The sequence below is a fragment of the Sclerotinia sclerotiorum genome, genomic scaffold (assembly GCF_000146945.2).
Source record: "Sclerotinia sclerotiorum 1980 UF-70 scaffold_14 genomic scaffold, whole genome shotgun sequence".
Classification (NCBI taxonomy): domain Eukaryota; kingdom Fungi; phylum Ascomycota; class Leotiomycetes; order Helotiales; family Sclerotiniaceae; genus Sclerotinia; species Sclerotinia sclerotiorum.
The window spans coordinates 98,253-124,605 of record NW_001820822.1 but is presented as its reverse complement, the minus strand read 5'-3'; the positions used below and the strand labels follow the sequence as shown (position 1 = coordinate 124,605).

Genomic DNA, 26,353 nt, shown 5'->3' with positions numbered 1-26,353 from the left:
ATTGGGAGAAATAGAGGAGAGGAGAACAGAGGAGAAGAGGAGAGAAGAGAAAGAGGACGGGTTAGAATAAATGTTGAGTTTAGTTAAATTGGAGCTAGATTAAGATTAACATTAAGAACAAGATTAAGCTTAAGATTGAGATACTTTTCTTGTGTTTTTATTTTAATATTTATCTTGATGTCGTTTAGATGTGTTTTTGTCTATATACTAGATAGGTAGGTAGGTAGATAATCACATTGTTCACTAGATAAAAATTATCACGGCGGTGTATAGACTTTTTTATACCTAGGTAATGGTGTAATATAATGAGAGGATATTCTTCTTTATATTATAATATAAAGGAGAAAGAAAAGGAATGGATGTGCATGGGTGCTAGTAGGGGGAATATAGTATAGTATAGTATAGTATAGTATAGTATAGTATACCACAGCATTGACTGAACGAGTGAGTATATAAGATAACATTTTAAATTTTTTATTCATTCTTTCAATTTAATTACTTTTATAGATTTAAAAAGTACCTAGTACACTTATATATCAAAAACCTAGTACATACTGTCACGATTCATTAATTCACGTGACCTCGAGGACCTTTTGGACCTTAGGGTCCCAGAGGTCCTCAACAGATGATATAGGGTATATAAAAATTCATTTAGTCTCGTAGTTAAGGAGCTTCGTGCTCAACTTAGTTATCAATTAGTTTACCTACATTCTACTTGATCTAGTAACGAATTCACTTTCAAGTGAATACCAGTGATAAAGCCTTAACCCATAACTACCAACCGATGAACCTTAGGCAGCCGCTTGTTACGAGGTTTGCCGTCTAGATCACGTGGAAGTGCTCTAGGCTCTCGAAGTAGGTTTATAACTAGGCGTCAAGCAGGGACTTGAAGTAATGACAATAATGATATGCAATTCGTAACTAATAGTAGAGTATACTAAATGATTGATCTTGAGCACGAAGCTCTATACAAAAGAAATCCATCTTGATTATATAGTCCTTCGTGCCTATGGTTAACTAGGAATCGTCGTTCCTGGGAACGAGCGTTCCTGGTTGTTCCTAGGAACGTTCGTTCCTCACCGTTCCATCACATGTTTTATGGTCATGTGACATACTAATCGTTTTGGACGTAACACCGCTGCCTTTAGTACAGTATCGTTACACATACCTACCTATATAGTTCATATATAGATATTTATATAATATATATATTAAAACCCTAATTAATATTCTTTAATAACTCATCAATCATCTATTACTATTATTATTATTATTACTGTTATGAGTGGATAAAATTTCTAAACAGTCTATATTCATATCTTTCTGCTTCTCTATCCCTCTACTCTGAATTCCATATTCGATATCTACGCGGTGCATTTTTGCGATACGATCATGTAGAAATTAATATATTGTGTTGACTAGTTATTTGGGATAATTAGTTGATGGATGATCTCGCAAATGTATACTAATAAGCAATCGTAACTTTGATTTTAGTTTATTGCAGTCCGAAATTCCCGCCTTGTAATATGAATATCATCCACTCTGTTTGCTTATTGCATTCATTGCCTTATTCTGCTTAGAGTCGTTACATCTCGATCGTATGAACAGTGTGAGAATAGCAGTTTAGCAACATAGCGTGATGCAATGATGTAATGTGCCCACATCTAAGTGTGATAAATTGTCGAGGGAAGTCCTAATCTTTCTTCCGCACGAGTAAATATGGCGACCGTTCAACAGATCTCCCACATCCGCGATCCTTCCCAAGCGTAAACCTAATTGTGATTTCATCTCCATTTCCCACTCACTTCCGAGGTCATCATCAAAACACCTTCCTCATAATTTCTCCAATTCTCCCTTTAACCTCTTCAATTCCTCCTCCTTCTCCCTCAATTCTTTCCTCAACTTCTCATTCATAACATCCACCTTCTTCTTCCCCTCCACCAATTTCTTAACCTCCGCCCTCTCCGTATCCCTACTAAACGGTTGACCCGGTCTAGGCGTCAAAGGAATAAAAACCGTTCTCTCCCCCACACTCCCTACCATCCCTCCCCTCATCGTCCTCGTCGCTTTTCCCTTCCCTCCATTATTCTTCTCCCTCGGCATGGGATTCGTCAAAACCTCATAGAATTGTTCATAAGGTTCATTAAAAACCATTTCATCATATACCCAAGACCGAACCTCATTATCGCGAACCTGCGCTGTTTGTAATTGTTCATCACCATATGGTTCTAATTGTAAACGGTGCCAAAAACTTTGAGCTTTTTCGTTCGCGACGGGATCGTAGTAGATTTTTATTTGGATATCGAATCCACCCCATCCTGTTTCTGTTACTTGAAATGGATCGCCTGGTTTAACATTTTCAATTACTAGAATCACCAAATAGAATTAGTCTCATATCTTAAAAGATCGCACACTCGAAACCCAAAGACCGCAACACCGGCGCAAAACAATAACAAGAATAGCATACCCCTCAAATGCTGCGGATACGTATCATGTAATTTAAACTGTACTTTCCGACACCAATAAGTAATATCCGTATCATCCACCCCCTTTACAAACACAGTCCACTGATGCGTATGTTCCTCTGGAGTCCCCTCGGGCTTTGGATACTTTGGACTGAATTTATGAGATGTGGTACCGTATACAAAAGGTCTAAAGATCGAGACGCCTTTTATACGTTTTTGGGTATTTGGCGGTGCCATTCTTTCATAGATTAGGTAAGGTGAGGTATGGTATGGTAGAAGTTGGCGGTGCTGTTGATGAGGGGTAGTTGGAAATAAGATCGAGTTACTAAGAATTAGATAGATACCTAGTTAGAGTTGAGACGGCGCCAGAAGATGTGATTAAAGATCGAAAGTCAAAATACCAGGGTTCGATTTTACCAATTTAAGGTTCGAGCTATTTTATGCACTGCTCCTCCGTAGAGTGTAGGCTACCTAGTCCAGGCCTAACTAGTACTGGAATGTACTAGAATTTTAGTGGTCAATGCTTTAAAGTACTGACGTCTACGGAGTATGGGTTTTAAAAGATACATCCGATGAGGACAAGAGTGTGGAGAATTATCTATCATCAGATGTTTTTCTGTTCAGACTTCATTTTTACGATATTTTGTAATTGATTGAAAGGATAGGATAGCATCTGGATATCGAAATATGTCTGCGACTAAGAGATTGGTAGTATGTGGTGGAAATGGGTTTTTGGGTTCGAGGATTTGCAAATCCGCCGTTGCGAGGGGGTGGGATGTTACGAGTATTAGGTATGTAGGAAGTTCGTTCCAGCTTGGAGCTACCATTCATCCCCCAGGTCTTCCATTCACGAACTACTCCTTTCAGTTCTTCTTCTTCTTCTCCATACCTAGAATTAAACTCATAACACTAACCTCACTCCAATCTAGTCGCTCCGGCGAACCAACCTGGTCCTCCGTCACATCCTCTCCCACCCCACCTCCCTGGTCCCACAAAGTAACCTGGGAACGCGCCGACATCCTCAAACCCTCCACCTACGCCCCGCTCCTCAAATCCGCCGACTATGTCGTACACACCATGGGAATCCTCCTCGAAGCCGACTACAAAGGCGTAATCTCAGGACGGGAATCCCCCATCTCCGGTCTCACCCGCGCATTCTCCTCTCAAAAATCTGGTTCTCAAAATCCTCTCACTCGAAAACCAGGAGAAGATCTACAACCGCAGGAAAAAGATGGACAAATAACCTACGAATTAATGAATCGAGATTCCGCAATCACATTAGCATCTGAATCCTACAAGGAGAATGTTCCTGCTTTTGCGTATATAAGTGCTGCAGGTGGAGCACCCGTTCTGCCAAAGAGATACATAGATACGAAACGAGCGGCCGAAAGTACCATTGCGAGTGAGTTTCCTAAGATGAGGAGTGTGTTTATTAGACCTGGGATGTTGTATGATACTTCAAGGAAGATTACTGTGCCATTGGCTGCGGCAACAGGGTTGGGTGCTGCTTTTAATGGGCTCACTGGGGGAATATTTGGAGGAATTATGGGCGCTGCAGGAGTTAAACCTTTAAAGGCTGATGTGGTTGCTGAGGCTGTTGTCGAGGCTTTGAGTGATGAGAATGTGAAGGGTCCTGTCGAGGTTAAGGAAATCGAGCAGTTGGCTGAGAAGGCTTGGAGAAAGGGTATGTTGTAAACGAGTAATGATCAAAAATTGCCTGTTTCGGCTTTGTATTTTGTTAGACTATGAAGTCTATGAACAAACTCCGCATAATCTATCAACCCAATCCTAATGTAATTATATAGCTGTGCCACGCTCAAAACTATCCCTAACTTCTGCAGTGTACTAGAGAATGTAAGCAGATGTAGAAAACGAGCAAGAGTAAAAAGCGTGCTTACCTTGTTGTAAAACCTCGATAACTTCTGGTTAAACTGTTTATTCTTGTCATTAATATAAGTAACATCCCCATCCTCCCCATTGGCCGCATTCCTCGCCCTCTGTTTCTTCAACCTCGCCCCCTCTGCCTGTTGCAAATCCTTTACCAGTCTATCGACAGCTGACTTCTCCGGTTTATGCTCCACAAATCCCGTCGAATCCGCCGTGCTATAGAAAGTTCCATCCTTATCCACAGCAACCAATTCCCCATCATCAGTTTCCACGATCTCTAGTCCTCCTGAAGCAGCAGCCCGTTCTACAGCAGCCATCTTCTCTTTCTCGTAAAAATCCATATCAGGTTTCAAATCGCGAATTTGTCGTTTATATACTTTCCGACTATCCTGTCGATAATCCTGAAATGCTTGATCATCCCTGTGTGCCTCTTTTTTCTTCAATCTTTTATCCCATTTTTCACTTTCTTCAATGGTCCAATCCCAGGCTCGTTTTCGCTCGAAATCTTCGCCTGCTGCTTCAGCATCGGCTTTGAGTAAATTGTGCGATGCGATGGCGGATTTGCGGTTCAAGGAGGTGAGGAGATTGGGATCAGTGGCTAATCGTTGTGATTCGAGAGTAGCCTCCTTCAAATTCTTTTGAGCGGAGGATTTGGCGCGTGCTTGAAGGGCTTTAAATCGCTCTTGGCGTTCTTTGGCTTTGGCGGCGGCGTCTGATGATGATATTGAGGTAGCAGTAGATTGTTCGGGCTTGGTCGCTTTCTCAGGGATGGGCTCTGATGGTGTGTCTGTTGGTGGTTCTGTACTGGTGATGGTATCAAGTGGTTGCACTTCTTCTGACGGTTCAGCTGTCGCGCGCGTCTTTCTCTTCTTAGATGGTGGCATATTCAGGACTTTATGTAATAACTTGTGATTAGAGATGAAGACCGGATTCTGAATGTGTTGTTGGTATAGAGAGACTTTGAAATCTCGATTTACGTTGAGTTATTGGGAAATGTACAGATGATTTGAATTGTTGTTGTTAAGAGAAGAAGCCTAGCAGTCTGACGCTGCTGTAAAAGGTATCTTGCTGACTAAGATCCCTTCTGGACTACTTTACCCCGGATTTACTTGAGCTAAGGTTAGCGGAGCATTCAATACTATCATTATCAATGGCATCAATCTGATCCATTTCGACTATTATTCTCCTAGTTTCGTTTAATACAAAGATACAAGTCTCGAACTTCGTATTTGTATCAATCTCACAAAAATGAACTGTCGAAAAGGAATATTGCCATTGTACCGGCGTACCATACAGTCCTCCAACTCCCCCACAACCACCAAATTCACAAAACGATTCAAAGGATACAAAAGTGAAGAACCACTCGTCCTCCCAAGAGTAGTAATCGATCTTGATGCTCATGAAAATCCCGCCGTACGCGAATACGATTCAGCAAAAGACAATATCCTAACACCTTTCCAACAACAAGTCGTCCGCTCAACAGATAAAGCCATAGCTAGAAGAGAAAAACTAGTTCGCAAACAGTTGGATGAAGAAGTAGTGGGATTTCCACGCAAGGGAGGTAGAAATAATCAACATATCAGAGATGATGCTTTAGAGCATGAGTTAGCGTATAACCCAGATGCCTCACCACCAACTGTGACGGCGATGGATCTTATGACTTATGCACTACTTGGGAATCCATTCACAGCTAGGGGATCGAAAGAACCGACTAATATGAGGGATGTGCATATGGAGAGATTGTTTACGGGTCATGGTATTGATTTTAAGGATACGGCGAATATGACGATTAGGGCTTTGACGGAGGATTTTGATATTTCGACAGATGGGCAAGGTGAGGATAATGTGGATACGGAGCAGAACCGAAAGATTGCGGAAAGGAGGAATAAAAGAAAGGAGATGCAGAATATTGAAGAAGGAGAATAATGGGGCTCACACAGTAAATTGAAAAAGGAACTTTAGCTTTCGATATTGCCAGGGTGGCCGCTGAAGGCATTAAATTCATGATGCCATGGAATCATAAGAGTAGCTGAAGGGATCATTGAGCTAGGCATTCGCAACCCAGATCTGAAATACTTCCCACACTGTTGACGTTTGCGAGCAGATCACCAAACGATGAAGGAGGACGAGCCATGGACTGACATAAAATCAGGCTGATGCAGCTTCAAAGGGGGAACCACGTAGACTTTGTTTGTCGTGTGACCTACCTTAACTCCAGCTTAGAGCCTGGTGCTGGCACCCAGAAACAATGAGTCTATACCAAAGGAGAGTCTTGTGGGTCATATAATAGTTGACTAATCATAGTGAAATCCATCCATTTCATTTGGGAGTTCAATTTCTATATTTATACGTATGTTTGAGTGTATGGGTGTATGACTGAGCCGAGATGCACATCATGCAACGGTGCGATAGTACCGTCACCAGGACACTATGAGAAGCCCATGAGCTCTGTCAAAAGAAAATATTTTTCATCCAGGACACAGACTCTATCCTGTCCGATACTTTGCTATGAATAATAGACTCATACATACATAAAGCATAAAATTTCTTCGGCTGCCAAATCTCGCGCTCGTCTACGAGGCTTGGCGGGGTTAAGCGGGGTAATGGAAACTTTTGCATCTAGCTACTTCTATTACCCATAAATGACTTTTCAACATATAATTTGAACCTCAGAGAATAATACTCTTCACCCAGAATGTTTATTTCATTTTGTTTTGAACATTAAAGTTGTATAAGTCATTAAAATCAATCAAGTCGCCTAGACTCCCCCTACGCTCTCCAACATTCAAAGCCAGAAACTACCCTCATTGAATTTATACGAAATCTCTATTACTAGACTCATATTTTCTTATAATATTACACCCGAAAAGAAATAGTTTGTTAATTTGGAAAATTCTGTTAGCGGCTGCCCTATCAGCCTCGTTATGCATATCAATGCTACCCCTTATTCACATAGCCTTACCTGAATCCATGCACATGTATCTAATCCATGCATTTATCATATGCATATCTTAACATCCAAAAAAACACTTCCAAGGCTATAGCGCGGTTAGTAAGATCTGCGCGCAGAAGCTGAAATGCGGGGCTTTTGGGCGTTTTTCCCCCTCAACTTCGGTACAATGTTAGCTTTTACAATGTAGGATTATTCGCTTTTTCGTCAGTTTGTGGAAGAAGAAATGGTGAGGGATAGGGAGACGAGCAGATTCAAAAAAATAAATAAATAACGAAAATGAAGTAAACCACCTGGTGAACCAACATGCAGTTTGCTTTTCCTTGCAATCCTTGTCTCGGGTAAGAACCTGGATGGAATCGGACGTCATCTCTAGTAACCCTATATGAGGCGCAAAGATGCGGGTATTACATTATTTACAGGAAACATATGCATGTATCATGCAGTCATCATGTTGCATGAGCGAACGGACCAGTGACATTAGAGAATTATTCAGGAGGTTGCTTTGTGTGTACGAAAACTACTGATCTTAAGATAGCAAGATCTAATTCAAACTAATTGGCATTGAAGATTAATCAATCGAAGAAGATTTTATATGATATGTGAGAAAGAAATTGCATTTGCAGATATATATAAAGCTATAAAACAGTAACAATTTGATGTATGAACAAGTGACTGCAGGAAAATTGATCGCTTGCAGTGATATAGATGAAGAGAATATAAACAAATGTGAAAATAAAACTTTCGTAACTTCGTTATTGGTACTGGAAACCAGATCTCAGCTGAGAGGATTGAATTGACCGGAAAGGATTTGGGACTTGGAACTAGCGGAAGTAAATGATATATATATATATATAGAATCTGGAACTAGTAGAAGGGAATAAATTTTTGTTTGTAGTCCAAAGAAAATAAAAAATAAAGTTAGAAGGAAAACGAAACCTAGACAAAAAGCCTTGACACTGTTGTCGAAATATCCTGATATCGATCATGAATTCGTTACTCATGAAAAGAAATGGAAAAGAAACACGCAAAATTCATGCCAAATTCAAATGAGAAAATAAGTCCTTGGAAGATATATAGTAAGAAATTCGTCAAGATGTGTCGTTCCAACAAGGGCGCGCATCATCAAGTTTGGTCTGCAAAAAACGGAATTAAGAGGTAAACGAGTGGACCCCTGAACGTATGACAATCGAGAAAGGCCTAGGCCTGTTAGCTAAATTTTCCTTTCCGCTAAATGTAGTGGGCTCACAAGTTGCTGATTAGCTCTGGCCATCTGAATAGCGCGGTGGATCATCGACATCCCCGCTACCATATCTATGATTGGACTGCGGATTGTAGTATTGCTGGTTGGTGTTAGGCGTATATGAGGGGTATTGGGGATATTGAGAGGGGGGGTATTGCGAGGTGGAATATTGCGAAGGAGGATATTGCGAAGGAGGATATTGCGAGGAGGGGTATTGCGAGGAGGGGTATCGCGCGGGAGGATTTTGCGGCGGGGGATATTGTGACTGGGGATATTGCGACGGAGGATATTGTGAGGGAGGATGCTGCGATGCTGGGTACAATGACGAAGTGTACTGTGTTGGGAGGTTTTGCCTTGCAGCACTGTATCCACCATCCAAATTGGAACTATTGGAACCCGTGTTGTATCCTGTCCCATAAGACGGTGTTGACTGGGACGTAGTGTTGCCATAGGTCGGGATGTTAGGCTGATTTGAGAAAGTGGGATAGCCAGTGATATTCGAAGAGTTACCTGCCATAGCACGAGGAGAATTGCTGTAGGTTGGATTATTCTCCGCGTATGAGCCTGATGCAGTTGGTGGAGTTGATAGACGCAATGGTGGATTAGCTTCATTATAAGATCTTGCTACCGTCTTTTCGAAATCTTGATGGACATGACCGATGAACCAAACCTTGACATTATATTCCACAGAACAGACTTTATGATAATTAAGTCTTGAAGACGCTTCCAGGTGATGTCTTGTGCTGTCTGGTATCACTCTGACAGGCCTATACACCATTTTATTACCGTCTTCACCTTCAACCAATTGCGGATATGGTGTGGTGTAAATTATGGCATGCTCTTCAGCATGCACTCCCGGCTTGGTTGTCCCTCTCTTTCTGTAAGTCATGATCGGCCTGACTTCATTGTTAGTAACATGACAAGAGCATGGGAAGGGATGAAAGTAAAGACCCACAGGCAAAGACAGTGACCTCGTCTATGATCTATGATAACAAACCTCCGAACTTTTGCATACAAATCTTCGCCATGCTTCTGTCGTCTGACCGACGTGATGGTCCCTCCACGGGCTTCACCAGACGGTTCAGACCAAAGGACTTTGAAGACCTACTCAAGTTAGTGTGTAGTTTGATAAAATGGTGATGAGGACAAAAACCTACTCTTCCAAACTTAAATTCCCGTTTTTGGTGCACTTTATAGTCTATCATAATTTAGTGGCTGAATATATATTCGGCATTGAAGGCACTCACTTGGATCAAAGTCCGTATGCTCAGTGGAAGTGTTGGCTTTTTCAAGCTTGGCCACAATAGGTGGATCTACATTGGCTATTGAAGTCAAAGTAGTGGCCGCCAGTGAATTGGTTAAAGATCCAACATCGTTGTTGCCTGTAGTGTAGTTGCGATCCACTGAATATTGAGTGGTATTTGCAGAAACTGGTTCCAGCGGGGAGCTATCATCAAACCTCGGGACATTTGAACCAGCGGATGCGCCAGAAGTTGATTGGCCAGAACTGTACCTCCATTCTTTCTTACCCCTAGCATTAATGCGAAATGATTCCAACTCTTTCGTTGCACTATTCCATTTCCACTCACTCCATAAATTTGACCCTCTTGATCTTCTTTGAGACGTAAAAGAAGACATCACCACACATTATGTATTGTGACATGAGAATAGCTTAAGATGCGGACCATGCTATTAGGGATTTTGCTTGCCTTTATGGACGGAGAATAAGCATCTATCCACTGTGGCTTCAATGCCCACAAAGTGCACACCATTTCAAAGTCCTCGAGGTAACTTCAAAGGTTGTGACAAGAGCCATTGATGAATCGCAAACTACGATTGGTACGATTGTCGGGAGTCAGTAGGTTTTTCGAAAGTGGTTGCATATTGGGCGGGGTTGTATGATCGCTTGGTTTAATACACTTGCTAGATGATGGTTTTGCCGCTTTAACATTTGAATTCATAAGACCGTGGGGGTCTAATTGAGATTAATCTTTCCCATGGTAAGTGTTGCAATCTTGGCTAATTGCGCATGGATTTTGCACATGCTTGTACAAAAATGTACAAAAATGTACACAATCAGCCTCATTCCACTCTTATTCGCCAAATTGGTGACACACGTAACGAAGAATATTTGGAAGCCCCCAGCGCCTCGTGCCTTTGCAATGTCTTCACATCGGCGTTGTATTTCAGCCTCATGGAATTCAGCTACAAGACACTGCGTTCAGAGCAGGATATATCTTTGTAACCGGGACTTTCAATCGAAGGAAGTCATCAGTTTGAAGCAATACGGATGCGGACAGTAGTCAAAACTTTTAGCCGGGACAGTGGGCGGCAATTTGGCATCCGGCAGGAGGAAAAAAGCTCTCATGATCAAAATACATTACAAGTGAAGGAGTTCAAAGTACATTACCGAAAAAGCCAGAAGCCTGAACCCTTAATATCAGCGACTCCTGCTTTTCAGAGGAGATGGAAGTACAGCCAACCGCCACATATATTGAGAGCGCGCCGGAAGAGACAGAAACCTTTTATTACGACGGAAGCAGAGATTAAAAGGCGGAGCTGCTCGGATTCTGATCAAGATGGTGAATCTAGGGGATTGTATGGACCTAGCATCCTGTTCGCAATGAAGAAGGAGCGCAATCGTGGAAGTCTCCCCAGCTCGAGTTCAACACCACGTGTCCAAAGCTGTGCGGAGCTACAGGAGTCTCAACATTCCGAAGCAACAGATAATTTAGTATGCACGAATCAGTCATTGAGTGGGCTACGCAATAACAATTTCAAGATATTTGAGTTCAAATCTCCAGATCCAAAAATACCACCAGTTACTATGCATGACATTGCTGGCACCGACGATTCTCGACCTATTAGGCAATTCAGCAAGATAGCAACGCACCATGGGCCATTTGTACCTGCTAGTGCACATATTCGGTCGCAGTCTGTTCCAAAATCTACAGCAAGTAAAAGCCAAGTTAGATTCTACGAAAATGCAAGACGGTTTTCCGACCCAAGTCACGTGTACGGGAAAGTTCTGTCCCTCGGATCAGAGACTTCCACTGTTTCCAGTCAGCCTGTTAATCAATCTTCTTCGAGTGATAAGTTATTCCCTGAAGAGCCGCACAACTATGCTGGCAGCGCCGATGAAATGAGCCATTTATCGGTAAGGACGGATTTACCCACTGCAGATAAACATGTCGAGCCATCACCCAGGCATATCGAAGATAACTCTTCTATGTTTGAATTTTCCATCTTGTACAATCAATGGACACAAATTTCACAGATGAGGAATCAAGTACAAGCACTTCGCTTCAAACTTCAAATCAAGCGCCGTGAACTACGTATTCTACAAAGAGAGAGATCTCTTGCAGAAGATGCATATTTTAAACAAGTTCAAATGAGGGAGTTGAATATGCCCTTTCCCCGCGCATGGTGGTCTGAAAAGAGTATTGCAGAGTTACTGAATGATTCCCAAAAAGCCAGAAATGAATATGGTTCCATGGAAGATGAATACATTCAGATTGAGAATGATCTAGACTCGCAAGAATGGGAACTTTCACAACAGGAAAATTATTTTTACAGTCAGCTGCAAGACCCTTCACGGTTTTTTCGCCGACCAATAGAGTTCGAATATGCAGCGAAATCACAGGAGGAGCCGGAGCATTTCGAACCCCATCCGTTAGTGGACTCATATCTTCTGAAGCTCGGAGGTCTTGAGAACCTACGTGAAAGCTTCGATGAGATCTTGGATGAGAAGTTAGACCTCGAAGAACAACTAGCTGTTAGAAAGCGGTTCAATATGACCCTTATGCCCGAAGATCAGCAATGGCTTGATAGCTCTCAATCTCAATTGGATGATTTGGCCTCCAAGATTCAAGTTGCGGAGACGGAGGAGAGAGAATTGCGACAGCAGTGCTTTTCATTGGGCCTTATAGATGAAAATGGCGAGCCAATAGAGCCATCAAAACACGGGCAACATAGTTTGTCGACGGATACAGATCCAGAAACACTCGAGAATCCTCGAGAAAGTGTTCAAATTCTTTCACTATTGCCTCCAGGGCCGAGCGATATGGAGATTGGCATAAAGGCATTAGACTTTGATCACAACTACTCATCACGAAATGAGCGCTTTGACCGATGGTCACTAGAAAAGCTCCAGGTTTCTCTTCTCGAGATCAATATCTATGCAAATTGCTTCGAAAATTTCGATGATTTGACAGATTTAAGCAAACTGAAGGAAAGGGTCCACGACGACGATTTTGTTACTGCCTGGTTTTCCGACGGCTTCACGGATAGTGCACCAAGATCTAAGGGCTTTACATCCATTCATTCAACTCCACAGCACATTCCTCGTGCAGATTTAAGTAGCAAAGTTTCTCCGTCTGATTTTGTCTTTTCTAAAGGCTCACCTCATAGTGAATCTGATCATTCAGATACCGCTGAGGGGGAATGATAACGTGTGCTGTACCACTTTCAGATAATGTTTCCACTGGAATCGCTGGGAGATTTATTTTGGCGCTTAGAATCAAAGGCTGCCACTTTCAACAAGCATTGTTTGTGTTTATGTTTATTTACTTCCCTTCCCTTCTCCCAGGAGACTTGTATCGATAATGAAAGGCCTTGGCATGGACATTTAAAAAGGTCGCTTTCCCAGGATATTTTTTTGTTGGAAGTTTTTGTTTGTTATTTTGTTTGCACGACTCGTTTTCTAAGCTTTGCTCTTCCAAGTTTCTATTCACCTCAACAAATAATGGTCTCTTTTAGCCAATTCTATCGGAGTACTCTCTCTAAGTTCTTCCTTTGCAATGGTGCCCAGTGAAATATCCAATGATACCAGTTTCTCTGTTGGTAAGTGGTTGAATTCAACTCTGCTTTGCCTTTAGTCTGACATGAATGCGCTATATTGGTCAGGAATAATAACCGACAGCCTATTGCTTAAGCCTAAGCCTTAAATATCTTTTCAGCTTTGTGTGCCACTAACCGAGCCAACTGAACCCACTTGAAGAAATAATCAGCACCTGGCTAAAGTAAAGTAAGCAGTAAGCACGGCAAACTGCATATACGTTTTCACAGGATAACCCTGTCAGATGGAATTTCTATACAACACTGAAGAAAATCTTCGTCTTACCACATTGAATGAAACATCAGTCTATGGACTTCCCCATCTTACGCACACAGCATACGCAGTATACTCGTGGGAAATATCAGCTAATACTAGCTTCCCCACCCGGGCCGTTCCATAGCTTTGTCTCACAAAATTACACACGATGCATTTATCCAAATCAAGTAGGGTGTAATTAGTATAGGCATCATTAGGCAAGTATAGGCATTATTAGGCACAACTAGGCAATATTAATTAATGATCACTAATCGACTAAATACCCATTAATAATCAAATTATCATGATTCAAAATCTCGTACAAAACGCGAAAAGTATCAAATAATACATTCACATGTGATTAAAGAAAATTCGCACATCCAATAGAGCCATGCAGATTATTTCAAACAAGGCTGCATAATGCTGCTTTAAAAACTCACAAGGCGTAAGTGCACATGCGTATAAGGCTGAGGCACAGAACGTGGTACAGGCGGTGAGAAGTCCCCTCTCCTAGGCGCTTTGTTGATGTCAGTTTTTTGAACGTTGTGGATGGGAGTTGGAAAGACGTTGAAAATGAGGATGCTTGGAGGTTAGATGCATTACCTCAGATGTGAAATGCAGTATTGCCCGAAACTTACGGACGGTTTATGTCTTGGGGCCTGATGAGATGTGGTGCGCACGTGGGATCAGGTGAGTGGTTGGGAGAAATGGCCGCGAGGAAGCCCTGTGTTCGCTTAGAGGTCGCCTGAGTTTGGAATATGGTCTTGATTCGTTTCTATCTGCTTATAATTTTGTGTTAGGCTTTGATTAGATTTCTGGACTTTGAGTACAAGCGGCGTGTTGATTCCCTTTGGGTTTTCATTCTTTGATTAGCGTGTCACGCTGAAGTACGATCAATTTGCTTAGCGATCATTTGCTTTAAGGGGCATTATTGAGTCACAGTTAGGTTCCATTGAGTCTTAAGCCTATCGAAATGTAGCCTCAAATATCCAAAGAAACGTGCAGCATCAATCGTAACGTCGTTAAAAATGAGTTCAAAAACAGTGGAGAGTTACCTCCAGTTCAGAGAGAGGGAAAATATGCGCTATCACTCAGTGAAACGTATATACCCTGGGCTTTCAGCCATTTTTAAAATCCGATATAAAACCTTATATAGAAGAAACAAATCAAGAAACGAAATTTGAAGCAAAACCATGCAGCAAACTGTTGGAACGTAGGCGCAGCTATCAGGGGCCGAGGAAAAAAAAGAGGAAGCTCGTGGCGCGGATGGGCATTTCTGCCGCGCATGAGAGAACTTTTCGTGTATGTAATAGCTCAACGTATTAAGTTGATTCAATATGAGCCAGGTTCTCGTTTGAAGCATTTAATGACGTCCGGCTTCACGACTCTCACGATCGTTGTGATACCTGCTACGACGGCTGGAGGACTGATAGGATGAATTTGCAGGTGGACGATGCCGACGTGGCCGCTGTGAACTGACTGGACTGGCGGATTGATTATACCCATATGATAGCGAGTTCATTGACTCTCTAGCCACCTTCCCGATATTCAACACGCGGACATAATGTTCTACAGTATAGACTTTGCTGTAGTTCAAGCGGCTAAATTTATTTAGCTCGCCTTCGCGATCACTGCTTTCGCTCATGACCCGAATTGGGTCTAAGATGAGGTTCTCCATTTCCACGGTGCCGTTTTTTGATATGCAAGAGTGTTGTCGTGGAACATATGATGTGGTATGTATGATCGTATGCCGTTCGGGTAGGGGAAGATTGGGTTTGAGTGTCGCTTGATTGGAGTATGTGTGTATAGGACTATTAGGTTATTAGATCAGTCAGTCAATATATTGCATGCACAATGTAGGTGATACAAACCAGCAAATAGAACTTCCATGTTGCTTCAACACCACTACAAATCGTCGTATTTCACTATATGCTTGTTGTCCAAGGTATGTAGTACTGAAGTGCGAGCCGTTGCGTGTTCCTCCCTGTGCTGGTACTTTTGGCTGCGCTGGCTCAGTCCACAATACCATAAATACACGACCCACGATCCAAAAATCATTTTCCCGGAGACCGGCATGCACCTGATATCCTTACAGTTGTCATTGGTTGGCGAATTTTGAAGGTTGAATTCTGTGGACTCACTGGGATCTAGAGTTCCTGTATTGTCTGTATTTGGTCCGCTGGAGATGTACCTTGTACCTGAAGGTTGCTGCTGAGCTATCTGCGAGTCGACGTGATCTACTCAATTCTTAGTGAGGCCTGATCATCAAAGCACGACTAGGCATAATACTTGATGGCACAGTTTGCGGTGTCATCAATGACATGGAATTCATTCCACTTATTGTAGCATTGAAAGATGATGAAGCCACCCCTCCGGTCGGCAGCCATGTAACATTATTAGCAGATGGATATTGAAAAGACCTAGCAGTGTTGAAAGTGTTTGTGGGAGGAAGTGTATCATAATTTTGACTTAAAGAATTTGAAGAGTCGTAGTGATGATTTATCGGAGCCGGAAAATTGTAAGATGGCATCGGATTTGCATTATTCCAACCGCTAATTTCCCTCGTCTGTGAGGTCGTATACACGTTATTTCTTGCCGCGATTGGTGATGAATAAGAATAATGCTGATTAGACGCAACACTTGTGCCAGTAGGACCCGGTGTTCTCGGCATAGATGATGAGTTTTCAGGCTCAGGGTAACCATATGTTATGGTTTCCTGGACACCAGCTGGACCCGTCCGGTAGGATGAATAGTAGCGGCTGTCATTCAAGGCCCATTCACTCCCAGAGTTTATTTGGTCAGGCCCTCCCACTCTGCCTTCATACTGAGACATAATGATTGATTTGCTTATCGGTCATAGCTGCATCTGAAAATTACCTGTATTTCTCCGGGTCAACGTGGAGCTTTTATGTTGAAAATGCACAAATGCGACTCCGCGCACAATGAAGAACCTCGTTAAAAAGCCATTCGCCAGTAATGATCCCACGTTTTGGCAAAATCTAAGTTGAGAAAGAAAATTGTTCAATTTGTCGAGATTCTGTGTCGCCGCATCGGTATCGGTTGTGCCGTTGAAAGCTTACACAACTTGCCAACGCAAACCTTTATTAGCAGTTGCATAGATTGGGGAATATGGTGAAATCCATTCGACGTTACAAATGAGGCCAAAATCAAGGAGCCTAGTTTCACAAAAAAATGTTTAGCACACGCTGCTTTTGCTCTGCAGCTCGGACAGGCATGCAGACCCTTATATACGGTATATGCATTTAACTTTTGCGAAGTTGCGACCGGGCTGCGTAGAATGATGGCAAACAGAGGCTCAGTATTTCGAAAATTGCACACCACTCTGTGTAATCCCAGTTACAGTTGATTTCTCCAAGCTGTGACTTCTGAAAGCTCGATAATTTAGCGATGTCATATAAAATTCATTGAAATGAAACTCACATGGAAACCATACTTGACACTTCGTGAAGCGTTCGCGCTACACAACCACTGAATTAATATGAAGTCTTTACTGGTAAAAGATATCCCATCTATAATTAATTATGGGTTTTAAGCACGGAGCCTGGCTAACGTTAATCGCAGGCGTCTCTCTTCGGGAGATTCAGCAAGTCCAAGAATTCGAAGGAGACAAGTCATCAAAACCGAAGAGCTTGCCTCTTGCGTTCTGAGCCGACCATTGAAAGACCTTCACAAGTATTGGAAAATGGGGAAGAAATCAATCGGGACGGGGATGATGTATATATATGTCCGGATGTACTCGGCGAGAGTAGTAGTGATGGCAAAAGTGCATACCGAGCCGAAAGAACTAAATCTCGCTTGGAGGAGCTACTGCAGGGAATACCAAGAATTAAAGAATTGCAATGGCGAGTGGTTGCGGCACAAATTCAAGCTAGACAAAAAATGAGAGAAGTGGGATTCAAACGATCGGCTGTTTCACGAGCCGATGCTAGCTTCATGAAAGAACTTCAACGACTCAAAGCAGAGGGACAGCTTGAAGCATTTGACCAACTGACCAGGCTTGCAGATGCCTGCCAGTCAGCACGTGATGGACTTGGTCCTTTGGAAGATGAGGGCATGGAAGCGCAACGCGAGTTTGAGGGGGAGATGTGGGATTTGAGACAGGCAGAAGACGCACTTTTCGAGAATTTTTCATCCGATCCCGGAGAGGTTTTCGAGGAGTCCTCAGTGGCTTCAAGTTCGAGCTCAGCACACAATATCCTGGGTATTCCCTCGCCTGCCATAGTAAACAATCCTGAATTACGAGGTAAAAAAAATGGAGACAGAAGAGGAAAGCTTGGATCTCCCATATTCACCACGAGTGACTTTGAGAGACATCAGAATTGTCCCAATTCTCTACCGCCTGTCAACAAGACATCAAGGAAAGCGTCGGATTTAGATGATTTGCAAATGTTGGGCAATGGTAATGGATGTCAAAAACAACATGGTGCCCCTATTTGTTTTGAGCACTCAGTAGTATCATCATCGAGCATACCTTTTCCGATGCAGGAATCAATCTCATCTCAGGAGAGGAGCAATGAAGAAGAGAAGGATACATTATTACTGGGTCTAGAAACTCAAGGGGCTTTAGGGCACCAAGAAATACATTACGAGCCTATGCTGTCATTAGAGCCGGCAGTTATCGACAATGTTGATGACGAATTTCAAGAATGTGAGTCAGCGGTGGGATCAGATTCTGGATTTACTAACCTGGATATGGTTGACGACGACTATTTGACTGCGGTTCCTACGAAACGACAATCAAGTACAGAGTCTTTTCCCAAATTGCTAACGAATTTTGGTACACGGCGCGATCGAATAAATAAATGGCTGCTACATACGATGCTTATCTCCAAATCAGAAGCAAATCTTATTGGGCTACAACTGCAGAAAGAAACTGACTCATCACCATCCCCATGGGCGCAATTGATCGTTGCTTTTTTTGAATTTGATTATAATACTTCCAAACCTACCGACAAGACGGTTTCAATGGATACGAGGGCGGTGGAAGGGATTGATATGCACGATATCTTGATGACATCTCGATTCAATACATCAAAGAATCAGGAGTCTTCAGGTAACAGAAAACAAGACACGACAAGCAAATTATGTCCTGTTTCAATTCCTAAGACTATCACCGAAAATACCGCAACCACGCCTAATGAACATCTATGTACCATCAAAAATCCCGAAACTCACAACATAATGGCGAACCAATCGATCTCTGAAGAAGTGTTGTCGCAACTAGAACTGCCCGATTCAACTTCATCCAGTATTGATGTATTGAATCACCAACACCAACCTACTGGATTCAAAATACAAGATACGATAATCCCAAGAGGAAAGGCCAATTTGATGTTAGACGAGCTTTATGAGGACAGCCCAACAAGCAAAGATGGACTACAAAGTAGGAGGGAAAGGGAAGGGGAAGATGGAGTGGCAAAAGATACATAAAATCTAGCAATAAGAGATGTCATGGAAAAGCTAGCCAAGAAATCTCTAGCTACGGCAGGAATGCCCATGTATTCTTCTTCCTGCAGGAGCAATCAGTCCGCAATTGGAACAATTTTCTAAAAGTGGCAAGTATCTCAGATATTGGGGGTTGTAGGGTGGTCATCTGAACACTTTTTCACGCACAATGATTGGGGAAGCGAGTAATCAATGAAATTAAAGTTGTGATTTCAGATTAACAAGATTATTTTTCCATTTTATCCCATTTTATCCCCGGACCGTGCCGCATGTGAAGAACGGAACCCAGCATGCAAATTCTTTAGACCCCCACCTCATAACAAGCCAGGAGTACGAAACTGAACGTGCAGTAATTCGAATGTCACACATCACCTGTTTTTATTCTCAAATGCTATACTGAATTCGATTTTCTGGTGATATCAGAGTAATTTACAATAACCAAAGTCACCGATAATGCAGCGAGAGATTTGGTGACCCTGTCCAACGCCCATGCTGCAGACGTACTACTAATGCAAAGGAATCCCAAAAATACTGAAATCGATCAATTTTCAAAAATAGACAATCTCAACTGACATTAAATATGCGCATGGATATCATATCTTGATTAGCGAAGATGCGACTCCGTTATGAGAAATGATAGATGCTAAGCAACCTTTCTACTGCAAACATCCATCAATCTTCAATTGCAACAAAGCTGTGAATTTTCGAACTTCACCGTAATACTCCAGTGAGCTTATTTCATGGTTACATCTAATCTCCATCTACTGTAACTACGGATCATAATGTCTTTCTGCACCTAGTCGTGCGGGAATGCAGCTATATCTAAGGGTCGCATCTCCTGTTTAGGATAAGATCATCTGATAAGTACTACCCTATCCCAAGGCTTTTCGTGCAAATGGCCAGCTGTGCTCACTGCAATCGTAAGGTTAATCTTGGCTCCAAAAATAATCTTCAAGGCTGATGTATGCATAATCTGTGCTGAAAAGCAGCCTCATTTTTGGAAACAAAAGAATCCTAGCTTTGGTTCTTGCAAAACTTCAATCATAGTTGGTGGCTTGCGGGACTAGCTTGATAGTGCTGAGGTTACGCGAATAAGCTAAAAATCAGGGGTGACCTTATCCTTATAATTGCGACATCGTATCTCACACTAGTTAGTATTAATTCCATCTCGAGCCATCCCTCTAGAAATCAAGCAAATGTAGCAATTTAGATTTAAATTTTTTTGGTAGCCTTGGATGTCAGGGGCCTAGTTTCCCCCAGTATAAGTTCATTCAAATTTTAGTCTTGAGCCAGAAATCTTTATTGTTTGTAAGTACTCGAGTAGATTCTAGGGGTACGTGACATTTTGCTACGTGACATATCACTGAGTGACTAGAACCCTACATTATACACCCAATTTTTATTCTATCAGCACATTACCCAGTTTGCAGCAAATAAAAATCTATTTCAGACCAGGAAACTGGTTCCAGAATGGTGCAATATCAAATAGGAGCGCCTGCTCGCAAGCACCCCCAGATATCTAATATCACAGCTCCGCGTTACAACATATCTAGAAGTATTACAACAGTAACATTTGCCCTACTCGTCAGATCATGCAAATTAAAGTCAGCTTCATCCAGTTCAGATATAGACTGACATGCGACTTTATGGTTTAAGTCTACCTGACTTGGAGCGATCATTAGAGTTGCACACGGTCGTTTCATAGCATCAAGGCCTTCTTTTCTAATAAGCATATGTGTATAACCATCTAACACTATGCGCGACGGGTATCAGCAGGTTATTTTGCGTAGTTTTATGGGAGATTTTGCTTCCTAGACTGTATCTTTTGGCGCGGTGTTTGATTCAAATTGCTGCAGAAATAAGGGACTAACCCACAGCTTGTGTGAAAGTACAATGTTGGCAATTGTGGCATTCTCTGATTCCTTTGTCAACTCAAATTGGTATGTGATTCTTCAAATCGGCTTTTGGTTGGCGTGCATTAATTACGTGTGGCTTGTATACAATGAAGATTAGTGAGTAAGTAAAAAGCGCCACTTACACATGACGAAGAACAGATGTTATATTAGTTTAAGCTTCTAGACTTTATTGTCCAACTTTTTGCATATATAATTGGTATTACTTTTTATCTATGCGATCAATATGTGACAGTATCGTCGATTGCAGTTTGGGCCTCTATACATTAGCGCAATAGGCCTAAGGGTATACGAGAAATGATAAAAGAATTAAGTCAGGAATGGATGTGGAAGGGAAAATATTCCCCCTTCTAGATGAAATAAGAGGCAGGAATAGTTTGAAAATGCACAAGCAGTGCATAGCAACCATTAATTTTTAGATTTGGAGCGTTGATGCATCAAATAAGCTTAGTTTTATCTTAGATATCATTTGATGTGCTTCGACAGAAATTTAGATGGATTAGAAAACTTGAGAGAGCCGTGATGTCGCTGGTTGTGAGATAGACATGGAACATTTGGTAGCCTGAAAATGTTTCAGTGGCTCAGAATAATTCCAGGGGTCAAATTAAGTTTTGTTAGATTCAGAGTAAAAGCAGCGGAAATTGAGAATAGTACATGAGTTTCTGAGAACTCCCATACATCAACTGCTAGTCAGCTGTACAATCACCAGAGTCGTTTACATCGACAAAATGTGAAATGTCGTCGGAGTAAAAGTCCGCTTCGTCTAACCTTTGAGCCTCAACATCTGGTTGTAGAACAACGAGATAAACCCGAGATATCGGGTCAAGTGAGTCACAAGATCAATGGCTAGAAGCAGATGAGCGCTCCGAGCCTCTTCCTATAGCAGTGGCTGCAGGAAATTTGAGCTGTACACCAATCACGATTTAGTCCCAATCTGTTGTGCCAAACTTTTGGGTCTGGCAACGTCGTGGAGATGAACATTTTATGCGACATGTGATGTGGCGACATTCATTTTGTGCGATTTCTAGCTATATGGTGCCAATTAGCAGATAGAACTCGCTTCCAATGGATGAAGAAATCAATGCTTTGCACGTTGGGCTTTGTCCACGATCTAAAAAGCGACCTTGGCACCACAAAACCCTTGAATGAAGGTAAAATGACAACAACCTTCTGCCTGCAAGATTTGAACTAGAAATCTGGCATAGCAGGCACTAGGAGACATAGGTTGCGACAGGTATCGAGTTTGATGACAGAATCGTCAAGACCTCACTTAAAGTGGACAGGAAAGATATTCTTTTGTTATCATCAATCTTTGCTGGTCCGCAGTACCGTAAGGGCTGGAATGGACATAGGACTGACAAGTAACTGACTCGCCTCGTAAGCTTCCCAGCGTCTTCTTTGCTGCTCTGCAATAGTAGATAGATATACTCATTGTAGAAAAATGATAAATTAAAGGTACTTCTGCCGCGGAGAAAGAATTATTGCGACGATTGCACACATCAATGAGGCATCACAACCCCTCATCCCACGAAACAGACATATTGAACAGATTAGATTTCGTCTGAGTGGTCGAAAAAGTGTCCAATTGAGCTATCGAAATGGCTGCTGCTGAGTGCAACGACAGCAGGCTCAGACAACACGAGATTGTGAAGGTTGGCTACAGAACGTCTGAAGATGGGATAGGTAGAGTAACTCCTCCAACTAACTCTGTGATGATGGTTCGATTCTGTGATTCTTGGCGTCAAGGCAGAACTTTGAATCTCAGCGCGTAGATATACCCTGGTGATCCCCCTATGTTGAGATGGAGCCACAACAGTGTGAATAACTGAATGTGCAACAGGCTTAGCATGCTTCAAAAACTTGTTTCTTCTTCTTTTCTCGTGTCCCAATCTAAGGAGATTCGGTCCAGATGTCTTTTTTTTTTTGTTTAGATGCAGAAAAACTAAACCTCGGTGCGCTGGTGTGATAAGGCGGCGATAAGCAAGGGACTTTTTCGGCCCCTGTCAGCTTACCACTCCCACCTCCTAAAATCCTTCAAGTGCCTATTATAGGTAACACTCCCCAATGCATCTCGATATCCGTAGACGACACGTGTTTGCTAGATCTACGATTAGTTGAACCATTATGACGGGAGAGAGGGCCACAAGAGGGACCATCTGTCGTTGAACCTTCTGCAAGGCTACCAATGCACCTAGGCCTCACTAGAACTTCACAGACGATGAAGGTCAGGTGTATATCTTATAGATCATTACAAAAATCCTTCAAAATCTATAAATGATCATAGAATCGAGTAATCATATACTGCGCATGCCACCATTATTAAACCTGAAACTCCCTATTTCTTACTGTAGCTATTTATTGCGCGCTGCCCCCATTATCCTAGTTGGAATACATGGAATGGCATCCTTCCGGGTAGATTGCCCTCCATTGGAAGCTTCATATAGATTTCTACAGGAGTTTTTCGTCTCTGTTATCAAATCTTCTCTCTGTGCCACGCACAGCTGTGAGCGGCGCAGATTCTACCCCGCCTTAGTAATATGTATGTCGCATGCTAAATGATGAGCGACTTCGTAAATTTTGTTTGTTCCAATTCATATCATCACTTCCATTGGCAGCGTGAGTTGAGAGTTGTCACATATAGACGTATTACCCTCCGATCTGTCTCAACGTCTCTTCTTTTGACCAACGATTTTACGTATTTTGATGCTGTCAGATTCCTGATGATTAATGATATAGAAACCTGAGTTGGGAAAATGTACAATGACCGTCAAGAGGGCACTTTACGATTTCCGGAAGTTTTAAGAGGAGACTTTGATGAGATTCAATTAAGAGAAATACCACCAACTCCAATTGAATCAAGTTTCGATGTTGAAAGGATACCGAGGAAAAGAGCAAATTCAGCAGTTTCAGCAGTTTCCGAGCTCTCAACACTATCAGTAACAACAGATTCTGAGTATCCTGTGAGGGAAGGTTCACCATTGCGAAGTTTTTCTAAGGCTAGGGGACGGAGCCTTTCGAATGAATCGAGGTATTCAATTTTTCCCGTCGAGGCACCAAGACGCAAGTCGACTGCTTCTACGAAGACAACAAGAATCACTAGAGAGAGGGCGACTTCTATCGCAGCATCAGAATGTTCAACCACTCTCCATGTACCCGGACACTTGGAGATTGGAGCTTCAGGAGCCTCAAGAGCTTCGAGATCCAGCTCTAGCCCTAGTCCACCTTCAAGGTTGCCCTCAAGGTCGAGGGGATATTCGAATCCAGAATATAATAGGACGATTAGTCTTGAAGTACCAGCACAAACAGGCACAATTTCATCGAGACCGAGGGGATTTTCTCATTCTGATTCTCTGACCTCAGCGCGAACATCTATTAGTCGAGATTTTGGCGATCACAGAAGTCTTCTCAATATGGGACATCTACCACCTGCTGTTTCTGAGAATGATCTGATGGCACAATTTGAGGACTATGTAGAGTAAGAATGTCTTATTCAACAGGGAAGAAGGATTAATAACATATTCTAGTGCAATCGACGAGGTCCCAGCGAAAAGGATAACTCTAAGGCGAGTCGCAGCTCCAGCAAAGAAGAAGGAAAGGTGGATGCAGTTGGTTTTTTCTTTTCAGAATCCTTCGCGGGAAAAGCCGAACAAATCGGAAGAGGAGACCAAAGGTCCTGATGAAGCTGGAGCTCATCACTGGAAAAGCCAATCTTCCGTTTTAACAGCCCTTATGGGTTCCGTGCTTGTCGTATATATAGTATTTGTAATCTGGGCATCGCAAAGGTCAGGAAAAGGCACAAATATCGGAACCATATACGATGGAAGCTGCTCCATGGTCAACGCGACAAACCTTGGCTTACACATACTAATCAATATAATGGGTATGGTTGTCTCCATGGCAAGTGCTTGTGCTCTCTATTTTTTAAGCTCCCCAACGAGAGATGAAATAGATGAAGCTCATGCAAAAGGAAATAGCCTTGACATTGGAGTGTTAAGTTTACGCAACTTGAAAGGTTTGAAGAAGAAAATCTTGTTTGGGCTCTTACTGATTTCTTCTGTACCCATGCATCTTTTGTTAGTTATTAATCTATGTCGTCCACCTTTTACCTGTCGCTAACAGGTAGCAGTTCAAATTCTGTGGTATTTGGATCTAATTTGGAAGTCGACTACGACGTGGTTATAGTCAGTCCGCAATTCCTAGTCCAGTCAACGGTAGACTGTTCGCAGGATGTCGCGGCAACATGCGGCGAAATTGATAATCACCCCATATTATGTGAAACGCATCCTCTTAACTTTACTAAATCCAACGATTCAAAGGATCTTTGCAATACCTCCATGGTTTTACATGAAAGTGCCACTCAAAACAACCTTCGGCGCCTCAATACAACGGATTGTCTCACGGCTTACTCAACCCTTTCAAATCCGTCCTCAAATTATGGCAATGTTTTGGTAGTAACTAAAAACCAGCCACTATTCACCAACAATACCATTCTCCTCGCATTCCATCATATAACCTACTCTTCCGTCCTCAGCGGTCATGGATGGACTTGTGGCCCCGAAGATCCTTTACCAGGGCAGAGTACATGTGATATTCCTAATCTAATCCTCAATGCCGATATCTGGACACTTGGGCCTTCACAAATCCCAACCACTTCCAACTCGACATCGCTGAAGTCTTACGAAAGATGGGAAATTGATTATTGTCTCGCCGAGACCTTGCCAGATCAGCCCATGTGTAAGCTACAGTATAGTCGCCTAATATTGTTATGTGTAATTATCGCATGTGCGGTGAAATTTATCTGCATAGTATTTATAGCAGTCACTATGAACCGGCTAGTTCTTTCGACGGTTAAAGATGCCGTCATCTCGTTTCAAGGACGTACCGATGCGGTGACATCAAATAGAAATTTCATCCATCGCGACTCAGCATGGAAATCCAAAGATGGACTATTGATTCTAGAACCGAAAGTGGAGGGAAGACCCAGGAACTTGCGGTGGTTTCATGGAGCGAGCTTGCCACTGTGGATTGCTACTCTCTTCTTGTAGGTAAACTCCTAACTGAATGAAAGATTATCTAACCACATATATAGAAGCAGCGTTCTTCTAGCGATCCCGCTCATTCTCCTCACCATCGCCACAGTCCCTATTCCCAATCCCTATTCAATCAGCCTTGGAAGCTATTCGCCTCTCGCAATCATAAACATTTTTCCCTGGTCTAGCAAATCTTTTGTTCCTGTTGCCCAGATAACAAACACGCAACTCTTTCGAACAGTTCTCCTCGCCAATCTTCCCCAATTCGCAGTTTCAATTTTATTATTTCTATTCGCACAAGTATACA

The 26,353-nt window shown here is 42.3% G+C and overlaps 14 protein-coding genes across 14 annotated transcripts; 8 read left to right on the top strand and 6 right to left on the bottom strand.

The window, feature by feature from the left end:
* Positions 1–1,833: 1,833 nt before the first annotated feature.
* SS1G_09663 (hypothetical protein) lies at positions 1,834–2,702 on the bottom strand (the record flags this gene model as incomplete). Its single annotated transcript, XM_001588980.1, has 2 exons — positions 1,834–2,366; positions 2,468–2,702. 2 exons carry the CDS (start codon positions 2,700–2,702, stop codon positions 1,834–1,836), a joined length of 768 nt encoding a protein of 255 aa, XP_001589030.1.
* A 450-nt stretch (positions 2,703–3,152) lies between these two features.
* On the top strand, positions 3,153–4,160 carry SS1G_09662 (hypothetical protein; the record flags this gene model as incomplete). Its single annotated transcript, XM_001588979.1, has 2 exons — positions 3,153–3,256; positions 3,395–4,160. The coding sequence occupies 2 exons, from the start codon at positions 3,153–3,155 to the stop codon at positions 4,158–4,160; spliced, it is 870 nt and encodes a 289-aa protein (XP_001589029.1).
* Positions 4,161–4,412: 252 nt separating this feature from the next.
* Positions 4,413–5,236, bottom strand: SS1G_09661 (hypothetical protein; the record flags this gene model as incomplete). The annotated part of the gene is made up of 2 exons (XM_001588978.1): positions 4,413–4,460; positions 4,508–5,236. 2 exons carry the CDS (start codon positions 5,234–5,236, stop codon positions 4,413–4,415), a joined length of 777 nt encoding a protein of 258 aa, XP_001589028.1.
* Positions 5,237–5,600: 364 nt separating this feature from the next.
* SS1G_09660 (predicted protein) lies at positions 5,601–6,278 on the top strand (the record flags this gene model as incomplete). The annotated part of the gene is made up of 1 exon (XM_001588977.1): positions 5,601–6,278. One exon carries the CDS (start codon positions 5,601–5,603, stop codon positions 6,276–6,278), a length of 678 nt encoding a protein of 225 aa, XP_001589027.1.
* Positions 6,279–8,665: 2,387 nt separating this feature from the next.
* On the top strand, positions 8,666–9,084 carry SS1G_09659 (predicted protein; the record flags this gene model as incomplete). The annotated part of the gene is made up of 2 exons (XM_001588976.1): positions 8,666–8,861; positions 9,038–9,084. 2 exons carry the CDS (start codon positions 8,666–8,668, stop codon positions 9,082–9,084), a joined length of 243 nt encoding a protein of 80 aa, XP_001589026.1.
* A 303-nt stretch (positions 9,085–9,387) lies between these two features.
* Positions 9,388–10,183, bottom strand: SS1G_09658 (hypothetical protein; the record flags this gene model as incomplete). Its single annotated transcript, XM_001588975.1, has 3 exons — positions 9,388–9,445; positions 9,543–9,639; positions 9,793–10,183. 3 exons carry the CDS (start codon positions 10,181–10,183, stop codon positions 9,388–9,390), a joined length of 546 nt encoding a protein of 181 aa, XP_001589025.1.
* Positions 10,184–11,168: 985 nt separating this feature from the next.
* On the top strand, positions 11,169–12,992 carry SS1G_09657 (predicted protein; the record flags this gene model as incomplete). The annotated part of the gene is made up of 1 exon (XM_001588974.1): positions 11,169–12,992. The coding sequence occupies one exon, from the start codon at positions 11,169–11,171 to the stop codon at positions 12,990–12,992; it is 1,824 nt and encodes a 607-aa protein (XP_001589024.1).
* Positions 12,993–13,418: 426 nt separating this feature from the next.
* SS1G_09656 (predicted protein) lies at positions 13,419–14,763 on the bottom strand (the record flags this gene model as incomplete). The annotated part of the gene is made up of 4 exons (XM_001588973.1): positions 13,419–13,437; positions 13,521–13,561; positions 14,078–14,147; positions 14,747–14,763. 4 exons carry the CDS (start codon positions 14,761–14,763, stop codon positions 13,419–13,421), a joined length of 147 nt encoding a protein of 48 aa, XP_001589023.1.
* A 237-nt stretch (positions 14,764–15,000) lies between these two features.
* SS1G_09655 (hypothetical protein) lies at positions 15,001–15,666 on the bottom strand (the record flags this gene model as incomplete). The annotated part of the gene is made up of 2 exons (XM_001588972.1): positions 15,001–15,448; positions 15,509–15,666. The coding sequence occupies 2 exons, from the start codon at positions 15,664–15,666 to the stop codon at positions 15,001–15,003; spliced, it is 606 nt and encodes a 201-aa protein (XP_001589022.1).
* Positions 15,667–16,938: 1,272 nt separating this feature from the next.
* On the top strand, positions 16,939–19,088 carry SS1G_09654 (predicted protein; the record flags this gene model as incomplete). The annotated part of the gene is made up of 2 exons (XM_001588971.1): positions 16,939–16,956; positions 17,220–19,088. 2 exons carry the CDS (start codon positions 16,939–16,941, stop codon positions 19,086–19,088), a joined length of 1,887 nt encoding a protein of 628 aa, XP_001589021.1.
* A 1,496-nt stretch (positions 19,089–20,584) lies between these two features.
* Positions 20,585–21,015, bottom strand: SS1G_09653 (predicted protein; the record flags this gene model as incomplete). The annotated part of the gene is made up of 3 exons (XM_001588970.1): positions 20,585–20,622; positions 20,740–20,825; positions 20,975–21,015. The coding sequence occupies 3 exons, from the start codon at positions 21,013–21,015 to the stop codon at positions 20,585–20,587; spliced, it is 165 nt and encodes a 54-aa protein (XP_001589020.1).
* Positions 21,016–21,584: 569 nt separating this feature from the next.
* SS1G_09652 (predicted protein) lies at positions 21,585–22,165 on the top strand (the record flags this gene model as incomplete). The annotated part of the gene is made up of 3 exons (XM_001588969.1): positions 21,585–21,666; positions 21,811–21,842; positions 22,070–22,165. The coding sequence occupies 3 exons, from the start codon at positions 21,585–21,587 to the stop codon at positions 22,163–22,165; spliced, it is 210 nt and encodes a 69-aa protein (XP_001589019.1).
* Positions 22,166–22,614: 449 nt separating this feature from the next.
* Positions 22,615–22,788, top strand: SS1G_09651 (predicted protein; the record flags this gene model as incomplete). The annotated part of the gene is made up of 1 exon (XM_001588968.1): positions 22,615–22,788. One exon carries the CDS (start codon positions 22,615–22,617, stop codon positions 22,786–22,788), a length of 174 nt encoding a protein of 57 aa, XP_001589018.1.
* Positions 22,789–23,769: 981 nt separating this feature from the next.
* On the top strand, positions 23,770–26,122 carry SS1G_09650 (predicted protein; the record flags this gene model as incomplete). Its single annotated transcript, XM_001588967.1, has 4 exons — positions 23,770–24,491; positions 24,541–24,763; positions 25,333–25,750; positions 26,085–26,122. The coding sequence occupies 4 exons, from the start codon at positions 23,770–23,772 to the stop codon at positions 26,120–26,122; spliced, it is 1,401 nt and encodes a 466-aa protein (XP_001589017.1).
* Positions 26,123–26,353: the final 231 nt, after the last annotated feature.